General features: G+C 38.5%; 1 protein-coding gene across 1 annotated transcript; it reads right to left on the minus strand.

Annotated features, from left to right (window-relative positions):
• Window positions 1-1,060: 1,060 nt before the first annotated feature.
• LOC114460819 (glial cell line-derived neurotrophic factor-like) lies at window positions 1,061-8,184 on the minus strand. The gene is made up of 2 exons (XM_028442694.1): window positions 7,883-8,184; window positions 1,061-1,626 (listed from the first exon to the last, which is right to left on the minus strand). The coding sequence occupies exons 1-2, from the start codon at window positions 8,067-8,069 to the stop codon at window positions 1,061-1,063; spliced, it is 753 nt and encodes a 250-aa protein (XP_028298495.1). The 5' UTR covers window positions 8,070-8,184.
• Between the last annotated feature and the right edge of the window lie 5,382 nt (window positions 8,185-13,566).

Below are 13,566 nucleotides of genomic sequence, written 5' to 3' on the forward strand. Positions count from 1 at the left end.
TGTCTATAGAAAATGAATAAGACACGTCACACATGCGACTCTGTGTATTTGTTCATTACAACTTTGTCTTTGCAGCTTTTAGTATGAAAATAAACCATTGTTGTTTTAAACATTGGGCTTATATACCACAACACTAATAAATATGATTACATTTCTCAGGAAAGCTAAATAAATATCAATAAGTTAATACATGATAAGGTCTCAGTACTGTATGTAAGTTAGATTTAAGCTTTTTATAACTTTTAACACAAAGGACAATCTGATTCTACCCAATCACTTACTGTATCAGTGATGGGCAACTCTATCACAGCGGGGGCCACAAGCATGTGATTGTATCTGATCTGAGGGTCACATGATCAATATTCATGTCAGCATTTAGAATAATGACCAATTAAAGCATCAATACAGGGGAAAAAGGGTTTTGTCTTTGTTTCCTTTGTTTGTGGTTTTGATGTTTTGTCAGTTTTTGGAGTCATGTGATGTGTGTTTTTTTTTTGTGTGTTCTTAGTGTAATTTTGTGCATTCTTTAGGTCACTTTCTGTATTTTTGCTGTTTTCTGTATTTTCCTATAATTTTGTGAACAGTTTGTGTGTCTTTGGAGCTATTCTCCAATATTTTGTTGTTTTTGTAGTCATTTTGTTTAAGTTGTTGTTGTGTATGTCTTTGTTGTCATTTTGTGTATTTTTGGAATTCATTATTGTGTATTTTGTGTATTATGTTGGCCTTCACATTCCTTCCAACTTCTTGAATTAAACTTTTTGGGGATTTGTTTTGGGGGCTGTAAAATAATTAGACTGAGGGCCACATGTGGCCCCCGGGCCGACAGTTGCCTATGTCTGACTTACCCAGTTTTTTAAATCAACAAATTCTGCAAAATAAGTTCGATTTACTTTTCTTTGGTGGTGAATTCTCAGATTAGATCCATTCATCTGTTGGTAAATATATTCCAGTCGCTAACGTCCACTTTCCAAAAAGTAAAAAAAAAACAACCAAACAAAAATCTCATGGTACTTCCCAAAAATTGTAAAAGCAGACGTTACACACAGGTTTAATAAACTCTTCACACACAGCCACATTTCCTGGCGGAGTGTTTTTTCACTGTGTGGTAAATGAGGTTATCATCCAGGAAAGAGAGATTATCGTCAAAGGCTATTGGTCGGCAGCAGATCTGAGAGGGCGTGTCCTCTTTTGGAAGTTTTCTGTTATAAAGGAGGTTATAAAGGATTTTGTCATAGTTGGTCTGAGACCTCCGACAGGGTCCAGAGCAGTACCTGAATATCATCTCCTCACCGGAGCGGTACCCGAGGCCCAGGTCTGATACGTTGAGGTGTATTTGTCTGAGAACACATCCTTGTCCCCGTCCTCCCCCTCTGTTCCTCCTGTGGGGGTCTAGTCCTTGTACACCTCCTCCTCCTCTTCCTCTTCTAGAACCCTCCACTGTTCCCCCCTTGTTCCTCTCCCGTCTGTGTCGAGTCCTGTTGTCCAACCTTTCTTTGGGAGAAGTTAAAAAGGAGGTGGTGGATAAAAGCATGGCAGCAGAGGAGGAGCGACGTAGTCTGCTAATAGTTACTTTGATGAAGTCCAACGTATCTTCAAAGTCATTTGGAAGAAGTTCCTCCACAGTGTCTGAAAACATGGAGGAGAAGAAACATTGTTCTTACTGAGGTGTCCTACTTTATATGTACACATCATTGACGTGCAGTCAGGGTAGGCAGTGCCTACCCAAGGGTGAATTGATATTTAGATTATTTGTTTGAATTATAATTATATTATAATTAATTTTTCAATTTACGATAGCCAACAGTACCTATAAGTTTGAAAGTGTCAGCATTTTGTGCTTTTCATAGCCTAAATGACTAAACATTGTTATTTCCTGGTACGGCAGAGACGCTGCACAGTCTCACTCCACTGTAAGGTAGGAGGTGGAGCCAAGAGGAAGCCACGCCCTCTCCTAAAAGCACATTGCTGCTCTGCCTCTGGCCCTAGCCTGTGTTTTTATGTTTTTGCACATGTGCAGTCAGTTCCCCAAGATGAAAACCATTTACGTAAAAAGCCAGCTCTATGCTATGCTAAATGCTATGTACGTTCACAGTGCATTAGTGAACTGATAAAGTGTGGCCGCTGCTAGTGGGCGGGATTATAACACTACAGGAAGGATGACAGCGTTAGAGACGATAAAAACATTTTCACAAGCTACCAGACCTTCAGCGCACGTAAGGTCAGAAAATTGTTGGTACTTTATTTTCCACAGTGAGTGATACAAACGTTTGTTGTTGTCATTTTCTCCATGTTTCTGTGTTTCCAACACAAACAACAGACACGCTGTCGTTGTTGGGAGAGTATGGAGGCTATAATAAATAATTGTTTGTTTCTTTAATGGTGTTTTATTATCTTGATTTTGTTTGATTAACACTTGCCAGAAAAAACATATGAAATTATCATTGGTGCTGACATTGGTGGTCTCGACTTGCAACGCCCTGCCTACCCTACCCTAGTGCTCACAGCACATCACTGATGCACATCACAGTAAAACAGTCTATGAAGGTCAATCCTTTAGGTTATACCAGTGATTCAGATATTTAACCTAAGCCCATGTACCCCCTACTCCAGCACACTTAAAAATATAATATAAAAATGTAATGTCATACACAATGTAGCCCTACAGTGAAATATGTCTGAATTTTACCATGCTTAAAAAAGAATAATCATCGGTAAGCACATAATAAAACATGATGTTCAGAATTATCACTTGATTTATTTAAATATTTAACCAACTGTAATTTTCAGTGGGAAACAATCTAAAACATTTGTTGATTTAACATTTACAATGTAAGACAACATAGACTTCTGATTCCAGATTATTTATAATCTAGTTTCCAATATTGTCAAGCTGTTTTAAATTTTTTTTCACGTATCCCTTATGACAATTTGTGTTCCTCTGGGGGTACCCGCACCCCACTTTGGGAACCTAGGGGTTAGGGTAAGTTTTATCTCATCCACAGAATGAGAACAGAAACTTTTAACTAGTGATGCACTGAAAACTTTCAGCGTAAAATGGCCCAAAAGTGCATTTTCGCTTTCGGAAACACTTTTCACACAGAAACAGGATGTTGTAAAGACGCGAGTAAACATTGTGGTCAGCGTGCGCTAGGGCTGAACGATTTTTCAATGAACACAAGCAATAAATCAATCTGTTTCATAATAAACAATTTCAGATTTATTTAAACTTTAAATAAATATGAAATGTAAATTTTAAAGCACAGATTACAACAATAAAGCAAAGAAATCTGTGGCTCTTCAACATTAGGGATGGGTAAACTACTATACTACTACTCTTATCAATCCGGTACTTTATCGATACATTACTTTTTTAAATCAATGAAAAAACACAAAATAACAACAAAAAAGTACCGTAATTTCCGGACTATAAGCCGCTACTTTTTTCTCACGTTTTGAACCCTGCGGCTTAAACAATGACGCGGCTAAATTGTGGATTTTTCCCAGTTTTATAAGCTACATGCTGCCACAAAATTGAGCTCCGTCACATTAGACCAGGTGGAACAATGACGTTAACATTAAACTGTTTTTCTCGCACTGAATCATTCTGATCACTCATTTTGTCATGATGCACACTGCATCGTCATAGCAACGACGTGGAGAGAGAGAGAGAGAGAACGTGGATGAAGGAAAAGTCAGCCAATTTGTTTTAGTAGGATAAACAGCATAAAGTTGTTAAATCACATGGTTAGGTTGATCGGTGGTCTGGACGACGTTTCCATAAGGAGGACGGACAGATCAGAACAGCCTGGATACAGGATGCTCTGATCTCTGCTCCGTCTACAGTAAAAGTCAGACAGTTTGTAATAGTAACACAGCAGCATGAAGTTACCAAATCACCACATTAGATTTGTTCAGAAGCGATCGCGTCCGTATTCTGACTCAGAGTCCGACTCGCTGTGATCGCTCCGTGGTAGTTCATAGTAAGAAGAGAAGATGAAGCGGTGTATCAGTCTGAGTAACAGGGCCGATAAGGATGTAGCTTGTCGGTCCAAAATAATAATAATAATAAAAAAAATTGCAGTCGTTGCGATTAGAAAATCACGTTTGATATCACGAGAATATCGCAAATGCGATTAATGGTCCAGCCTTAGCATGCGCTTGTCTGCAGGACCAAGTGGTCCACGGGCTCACTGAGTGGCTGTATTTAATACATCTGAGCAATGAAGAGTCTCTGAGCAGAGTTTGAGACGGGTAAGTGATTAATGGGTGCTTTCACACATACCTCGGTCATTTTGTGATATGTGAAAGCTCACTCGGAGTCTGGTGCGGAGCAAACAGACAAACTCTGGTCCTCTGTAAAATGTGGGTCACGGTTCAGCTCAACCGAAACATGGTGAGGTTTTTAATCATGTGAGAAAGCAAACCAGGACCAAACATAGGACTTTACGTTGAAGCGCAATTGTGATGGAGCAACTCCATCAGTGACAGGACAGCAGCGGCAGCACACAGCAATCACACAAATTATCGTCGCGGTAACACACTCACAACCCAGCGTTCCAGCAGGCAGCACACACACAAATATCCATCCATCCATTTTCAGACCCGCTTTGTCAGCATACTAACAAACATGTCACAAACAGGATTACTCCCACATCATTCATTTATTCCACTTCTCTCTCTTCCTCAAACGATTTATGGTCAGCGATGACTTGACTGCTTTATGTTTCCTCTGTGCATATATTCTCGCATCTTCACATGTTATACATCTTTACCAGTAAATTACCAGTGACATGACGGCTCTGAGCGCTGACAGGTGTGAGACGGAGCGCCATCAGCTGCGTTTATGTAGCGCATTAGCGCAGGTTGTAAGACCATGTGTTCATGGGTTTTTTTGAATTATTATTAATTACGTTTCTACAGGTTTTGTTTTAGGATTTCCTTTAGAAAACATAGGAAGAGAAACCAAATATAGGACGTGTGCAACTGTCAGTGACTGCAGCGGCACACATACAAACTGTTGTCACGGCAACGAACACCTACACACACATCCAGTGCTCCTCTATCCAGCAACAACACACCCCACTGAGCAGACCGACGTTGAGACAACGTTGAAATGACGTCATGGCCTGAAGTTGAGAAGACGTCTCTGGCGGGTGCAGAGTGAAAGTTTTTACGTCTTTTTCGGACGTCGTCTGGACTCTAGACGCTGACCCTACGCTTACAAGCGCACTTCCTCACCCATTGCGCCACATTCGAACAATCTAAGCTTAGGAATCTTTTCTATCCACATCATTTTTCAAAGGTACATTGTCAGGTATTTGAAACGTTTACCAAATTAATTGTTTTAATAACTGTTTTTCACTGTAAGAGCATACAATACCATTAATGTTAGGAATATTGTAATGTTTATATGTCATTTTGACATTCTTCTTGTGTGTGCGTTCGTTAAATTAACCTGACGACGTCCAAAAAAGACATCTCATCGTTGTTTCAACGTTGACTGGCTCAGTGGCAGCTCGACATGAATTATTTCTTAAAAAAGATCACAGAGCATAATAAATGTTACTGAAATACACCTGGATATGTACTTAGTGACTGTGGATAATACTGAATAATGATTTGTAATAAACAGAAGCACATACACACTGTGGGTTTAAGGCTGTTTAAATTTCATATGAGAAGTGAAATCGCTTCAAACGTTGAACGTCATGTCAAGGTCCAGATGAGGTCGTGGTCATGTCGTTCAGATGCCAACCTATTTTGGACGTCATACAGACGTGCAGATGTGGTCCAGACCGACCGACGTGATATGAACATGATCTGGAGGTCTGTGGACGTCGGATGTTTAGTGGGACAGACACTCAAACATTTCCACACTCATTGTGTTCATGGGTCATTTTCAATCATTATTAACTACGTTTCTGGGGGGTTTGTTTCGTCTATGGAGGCTGAAGTATTCTGTCTCATAGGCGATCAACCGTTCTGCCTGTGTGACGTTGTTCAGAAAGTTTGGTGCGTTTATCAAATAGAATGTGTGAAAGCAGACTGGACCAAATTAAAATGCAACAATGTTGCAGATTCACCACCTGAACCACACCGAGTCTACTGGACTATACAGTATGTGTGAAAACACCGTATGTTTGTGTGTCACGTCAACACTGTAGTTACGTGTAGTCCTCCATCAACACGGACCTGTACAATAGTAGAATCTGGTTTCAGAGTCTGTCAGCGCACGTTTCACAGAGATCCTCTGATCTTTGGCCCACATTATAAAGATCATTACTTTGATTGGATTAAAGCAGCACAAACAAGAAATGATATTTATACCCATAAATGCAATGGACGTATGTATTGTTATGTAATTCTCTTGAGGAATCTCAAGACAATACTCAATTGTTTGTCTGTCGAGGGTTTCCATCCATCCATCCATCCATCCATCCATCCATCCTTCTGACCAGCTTTTTCCTGTTTTCAGGGTCACGGTGGTCTGCTGGTGCCTATCCCCAGCTCTCAATGGGCGTTAGACGGGGGTACACCCTGGACAGGGCGCCCGTCCATCACAGGGCAACACACAGACTGACAACCACTCACTCACATTCACTCCATTCAACATCATCGTCATGTTTTTGGATTGTGAGAGGAAGACGGATTATACGGAGAAAACCCAGGCATCATGGGGAGAACATGCAAACTCCACACAGACAAGTGTCCACCCCAGGGCTTGAACCCAGGCGGGTGAGGGTGGAGTGCTAATCACTAAGTCAGAATATACATTATAGAAATATACATATCTAATAGTACTACTAATAATAAATGGCCTATACAGGTTTAGCCTTTGCATTGCTTGGAATTTTCTTGTCATGTATAGCATACCTTATTATGCACATGTTACTGTCAAATAATAAATTTTTTTTCAAATATTTCACATGGATCCCTTAGGGTTGAAGGACCATGAGTTGAAGCATATGTATGTATGTATATGTTTATATATGTATGTATATGTATATGTACAGTATATATATGTATATGTATATATGTATGTATATGTATATATATGTATATATGTATGTATATGTATAATGTACAGTATATATATGTATATGTATGTATATGTATGTATATATGTCTGTATATGTATATGTACATGTCATATGTCAATGTAGTATCTATGTATGTATATGTATGTATATGTACTGTACTTATGTACAGTACATATATATGTATATGTCTGTATCAATGTCTGTATATGTATATGTAAAGTAGTGAGTCTTTGGTGGTCCTGTGATGGCTAAAAAGGAGGTGGCAACATACTAATATTCAGGTTTAAGATACATATTATGTATTGTAGCCCACATTTCATGCACAAACCCCTCTGAGGGACAATATATACTGTCCATATGTAACCCATACTGTATATGGGTGTCAAACTCATTTTAGTTCAGGGGGCCAATTACAGAGCAAGTTTGATCTCAAGTGGGCACAGATTTTATGCAGGAAAACAAGTTTAGTTTAATAATCATTATTATGGCCCAGTTTGAACTTATACGTATATATTAAATACAAAATATGTCCAGAAACAATATCCAATCAAGGACAGATATCAGTCCCAACAGGGTCTTCACTTTCAATTACCTTCATTTTGTGACCAATTTTTATTTAATTAAGGAAAATGTTATGTAAGAATTTGAGTTGTTTTTTTTCTTCAAAAGTTTCCATTAAAAATGACTTCAACCATGAAAAAACATAAGCACTGAGGAAACTGTGAGCACCTGCAAATATTGTTGTTTCATTTTATTTTCACTTTCTCCTGCGGGCCGAATCTGATGCTCTGAAGGGCCAGATTTGGCCCCCGGCCTTGACTTGATAGACGCACACTTCTCACCTGGCGCACCCTCTCCTCCCGCTATCTGCGCACTCCTGATTCCCGGAGTAGTGACTGACAGGCGGATGTGAACCGGCGGTCCCTCCGCGGTGCGCGCTCCCCTCCTGTGGAGCAGCGGGCGCGCGTGCATGGCGGTGCTCAGCAGAACCAAACAAACGGTCAGAGTCAGACTATCCCATAACTTCATTGTCCAGCTCGGTCCGATAGAACATGACGCAGAGCGGAACCAACCAGCATCATCATGATGATGATGATGATGATGAAGAGGAGATCACCAGCTTCATGGTGACGTTTGGAAGCAAAGCTGATCCTCCTGATGATGATGTTCAGAGTTTAAATCCTTACGATGGTTCATAACCCAGCTTTACGCACGGTTCCATCCTCTCACTAAAATAACCCAAATCCACTCAGCAGACAATCCAGTGCAGGTCCCAGTTCTTCATCCAGGAGTTTCACAGAGATCCTGTTAGTGATGAACAGCAGATGTTGCTGCTCCTCCTCCGTCTCCTCCTCCTGCTCCTCCTCCTCCTCCTCCTCCCCCTGCTGCTCCTCCTCCCCCCTCCTGCTCCTCCTCCTCCTCCTCCTCCTGCTGCGCCTCCTCCTCCTCTCCTCCTGTCTCCACCCTGGCAGGACCAGGGCCGACTTAGTCATTTGGTGCCCGAGGCAAGACTCGACTCTGACCCCACCCACCACGAATGAATAAAAATTGATATTTTTTTCTTTCCAATTCTATACACAGTGTACACATTATTACTTTAATATCAATACAAACCATGCAATTCTGCAACACAATAAACCATTGAAAAAAAAAAAAAAAATACAATCTATTCAAAATTTAGAAAAACACACTATAATCTATCTATAAAGCAAGGATTGTCTGTTGCCTCAAATATCTCTGGTATTCAGGGACAGACAGAGCTCATATTTACGACATAGCTGCAGCTTGGTTCAAAGCTGTGCGACGTCGCATTCTTTGTACCTGTAATGCTACATTTATTTATTTTAAAATCACAGCGTAATCAACGTGGGTTACACCAGATGGAGGGTTAGACTGGTGTCCATGCACTTTGTTCATATCGAAAAGTGAACGGACACGTGTTTTATTTGTTTTTTGGATTATATTAGGGTTAGGGTTATAATCTCAACTACGGAGGTAAACTCAGTACGTGCCACCGCAAAAAATCATTTTCTGGTAGTGCACATGTGCACGCAAGTCCGTGACACCAGGGAGGGGCTTCTGAGCAGTCGCACTCACACTGATATACTAGCAAAGCTCTCAAGTCTCACACATTGAGTGTCAGACACACGCATTTCAACCTGATGTGAGTCACTGAGTGCGTGTGAGCCCACGGAGGAGTAGCGACACACACACACACACACACACAACACACACACACCACACACACACACACACACACACACACACACACACACACACACACACACACACACACCATGTTGACACCTACAGGTATAGCGCAAATGTCTCGAGGGAACAATAACAAAAATGATGCAAAATCCAAAATTAATGCAAAATAGTGCAATAAAAAGTTAAAATAAGATATAAAAGTTTTAGTACAAGGACATTTCCACTTTCCTGTTTGGTTTTACTAGTTAGTAAATCTTTTCACCCATTTTGTGTTAGTTTGTGGTTTTTTTGTACATCTTTTTTCCCCATTTTTGTGAGATATTTTATTGTATTGTGCAAATATGTTGTCATTTTGTGTGTGTGTGTTTTTTTTAAGTCAATTTTGTGTATATTTTATGTTATTTTTATTTGTTTTGGTAAATTTCTGTCATTTTGTATATTTTTCTCTTATTTTGTATATCTTTGTCAAATTTTGTGATATTTTGTGGTTGTTTTGTGTATTTGTCTTTCATTTGGTGTATTTTCATGATGTAATGTGTGAAGATGTTTTTGCTGTTGTTTTGTGTGTTTTTGTTGTCGCTTGTCTCATTTTGTGTTTTCGTTGTTGTGGTTTTGTGTGTTCACTTTGGGGGCCGCACTAAATTAGAGTGAGGCCCGGATGTGGCCCCCGGGCCACCAGTTGGCTGTATATGTGTGCTCTAGGGTCTAGTCCAGGTAGAGGTCAGAGGTGGTGTTATGACAGAGACTCACATGGCCAGTTTCACACCTTCCTCAGTGAGAATGTGTTTTCCATCATCCAGTCATAACAACAGAGCGTGGAGCTACTCCTAACCTCTGCCTGCTGTTTCCTCTTAGATGTACACACAACATGTAACGTGGAGGCTTTCAGTCTGATATCAATTAAACTCACAAAGACCTGCCAAACATTCCATGGGAAAAACTTTTCTCTCCTTGAGAAAATCCCACGATGACCAGGAAAAGATGTCTTCTGTAGCAGAAACACATTTGTGGAAAAACACAAATGGCTATTTAAGGCCATAGCAATGAAATTGCTAATTTAACACTTGGTTTAACCCTCCTATTATCCTTGGGGTCAATTTGGCCCCATTTGCTATTCATCAAACAAAAAAAACAAAAAAATCTTTTCCTTTTTTTTTTTTTTTTACTTAATATTTCATGACTTTTTCTCAATTAATGGGTACACTTAATTAAACATGCACATTGGTGTTTTTCTGGGGTCAAATTGACCCCATTCACTTTATCAGACAGAAAATAAGAGTTTGCTTTTTTGTTTGGCTTTATATTTCATGACTTTTCCTACTTTGATGGGTACAAGCATAAAATTATCATGATGATATTTGTTCAATATGAAAGCATATTTGATGCATTGGTGTTCCTCTGGGGTCTATTTGACCCCAAGCTGTGTGACCTTACATCCCCACACCTGCATATGCAGAGGTGATTCTTTTGAGTTGATACATGGTAACTTTTTTTTCCGAAAGTCTTTTTCTGGAGGCAAACATCGCTGGGGTCTGATCGACCCCAAGGGTAAAATGTGGTTTTTGTTTTTGGTCAGCAATGAAGTCCACTCAAGGAATAAAAACATGTTTCATGTCATCACTTGTGAACTGATTACTGGTTAGTCTATTCTACATACTGCATCTTTAAGAAGCGTCACAAACCACCATCCGCAGCCAATAGCAAAATTCTATCTCAATAGCCGGGTTTCAACCCATAGAGGGCAGTAACTATTACACTTTTACAACAAAATACGTTAAATTGAAATACTGTGACGAGTTGGATCAACCAACAACACGACTTCACACCCAAATACATTTGTTTTCAGCAGTATAAAAGGGATTTTGGGGTTTATTTACTCTTGAAGCACATATTAATAGTTTTATTACTTTAGAGTTTATCCAGATACAACTGATGACAATCCTCATTCCTATTGTTACTGCTGGTACTATAGTGACAAACACAACAACGTGAGATATGAAATAATATATACAACACCATAAAGCATGCTGCGGAGGCTTCACACCCAAATATAGTTATTAAACACTGCCTGATTATGAAAGATAACTTTACTCACATGATATCATGCTGACACTTGCAGATTGCAGTCCACTCAGGGTTTAAATGCACTTAAAAAAAATAAAATAAATAAAATATAATAATATATATATACTTCTAAATGTGTAAATCTATTTAATTGTATTTTTTTAGTTTGCTGTTTTTTATGCTCACAGATAAATTGGTCGTAGTGGTTATTAAAGGGACAGGATTAAATAAGTCAGACTTCATTCTTCTCCTTTTTGAACGTGTACATATTTTATTGAAATCCTCTTGTTTATTATTTAATTATTTTTGTGACATTCCTTTTATTATTACTTTTATGTTAAAAAATAAATAAATAAAATAAGATGCTATTTTTATGAATAATGCACTGATTAGATGGAATTTTAATACAGATATACAGACATTCTATTCAAATCTAAAGTGATAATTACTAGTGGAGAAGTTTGCACTTGTGCTAATGAATGGTCTTTGTTTTTGTTTGTGTAGTTTAGTCTCTGGCTACAGTTTCTGAGTAAGAATGCAGATGATTAATGATAAAATATAACCCTTTGAATTCTGTGAGATGGTTAAAAGTTGTTTAGCTCAGGAATGTTAAACTCATTTTAGTTCAGGGGCCAAATACGGACCAGTTTGACCTCAAGTGGGCCACAGATTTTAGGTGGGGGAAATTGGGGAGAAATGTCTCAAAATTATTCACAAATATATCCACAAATTTCACGTGTTTTTCAGATCCACAAATACCAATTGTGGTATATACTGTATTTGTGGATTTGAAAAACACATGTAAAAATCTAAAAAAACACGTGAAAATAAAAAAAACATGTGAAAAGCTTAAAAAAATACATGTGAAAATCTTAAAAATACATGTGAAAATCTTAAAATACATGTGAAAATCTTTAAAAATACATGTAAAAAATTGTGGATATATTTGTGAATATTTTTGAAACAAACCATCCCCATAGGGAAAAACAATTTTAACTCTGATCCTCTGGTTTTCAATATCAGTCCCTGTAGATCTTCACTTCATTTTGTAACCAATTTTTGTGTAAATTAGTGGAATTATTTGTGAGAAATTGCATTTAATTTTTCCTAAATTAAGATTTTTTTTCCAACATTTGCGATAAAAAATGACTGATTGTAGAGTGTCATTGAATTTGAGATGTCTACATCTGAACTATTTGGTAATTTACACAATAATTCATGTTTACGCTCTCATTTTTACTGATGGGATGCCCGCGTCTAAAGGGCCAGACTTGGCCCCCGGGCCATGAGTTTGACACGTGATTTAGCTCATTTAACAGTAAAACGAGCCACTTTCAGCTGTTGAATGAACTCTTTTTGTTCTGCGGTCCAGACCACATGATCCGTTAAGATAGTCGGGAAAAAGAGAAAAACATTGTAACGTAGCCAGGAACTGTTCAGGAACGCTGAGTCATCAGACGGTTCTGGTATCAATTAAAACAATTAAGAAAACGTTGCGTTCGTTCATCATCAGCAGTTGTTTTTTTCATTCTTGGCTATAACAGCATCACCAGATTGTTACGCACAACCTTTTTTTCCATTACCTTGGTGTCATTTAATTATTCAGTTGTGCTGCAGCACAATATGTGTAACGAATACATCCAAAGACTGTATATACAGATGTGTAAACATACAAGAAAAGCTTACTAAGCAGTGCAGTAATGTTTATATTCTAAATAATCACTCTATAGATCAGTTTCCTTTTGTTACCCATACATTTTTACTCCAATCATGTCAAAGCAAGTTGATTTTATAAATGTAAGTTAGTGTGAGTCCTTTTTAGACGTTAGCATTTATTGCTAATGACTGAGAGATGAGATGTTTTCTTTTCCTCTTGCTCAACTTTATGGAAATATTTAATCCTCAAAGCAGTCGGACTCTTTCCAAGTAACAAATATTCTAAACAGATGTCAAGTTTCCCCTTTTGGTAAATACACAAGTGCTTCTGGGGTTTGTAGTTAAATGGGTCAGCCAATCATGGGGCCCATTTTCACCTGCATACAACCATTTAATTAGGCAATCATTTATTTCGCCAGCATAAAACCAATAAACATGTGTTAAATCACTAATCAGTATTGTTGTTTTATTCATATTACAGGATGTGTTTAATTGTGGTCACAGAAAGCAAATCCAACAAAAAGATTAAATAAAGCAACACTTGAGGCTAAAAAAAAGCATGTAAAATACACGTAATGCAGATGTTCAAAATCCC

Source organism: Gouania willdenowi, unplaced genomic scaffold (genome assembly GCF_900634775.1).
Source record: "Gouania willdenowi unplaced genomic scaffold, fGouWil2.1 scaffold_79_arrow_ctg1, whole genome shotgun sequence".
Classification (NCBI taxonomy): domain Eukaryota; kingdom Metazoa; phylum Chordata; class Actinopteri; order Blenniiformes; family Gobiesocidae; genus Gouania; species Gouania willdenowi.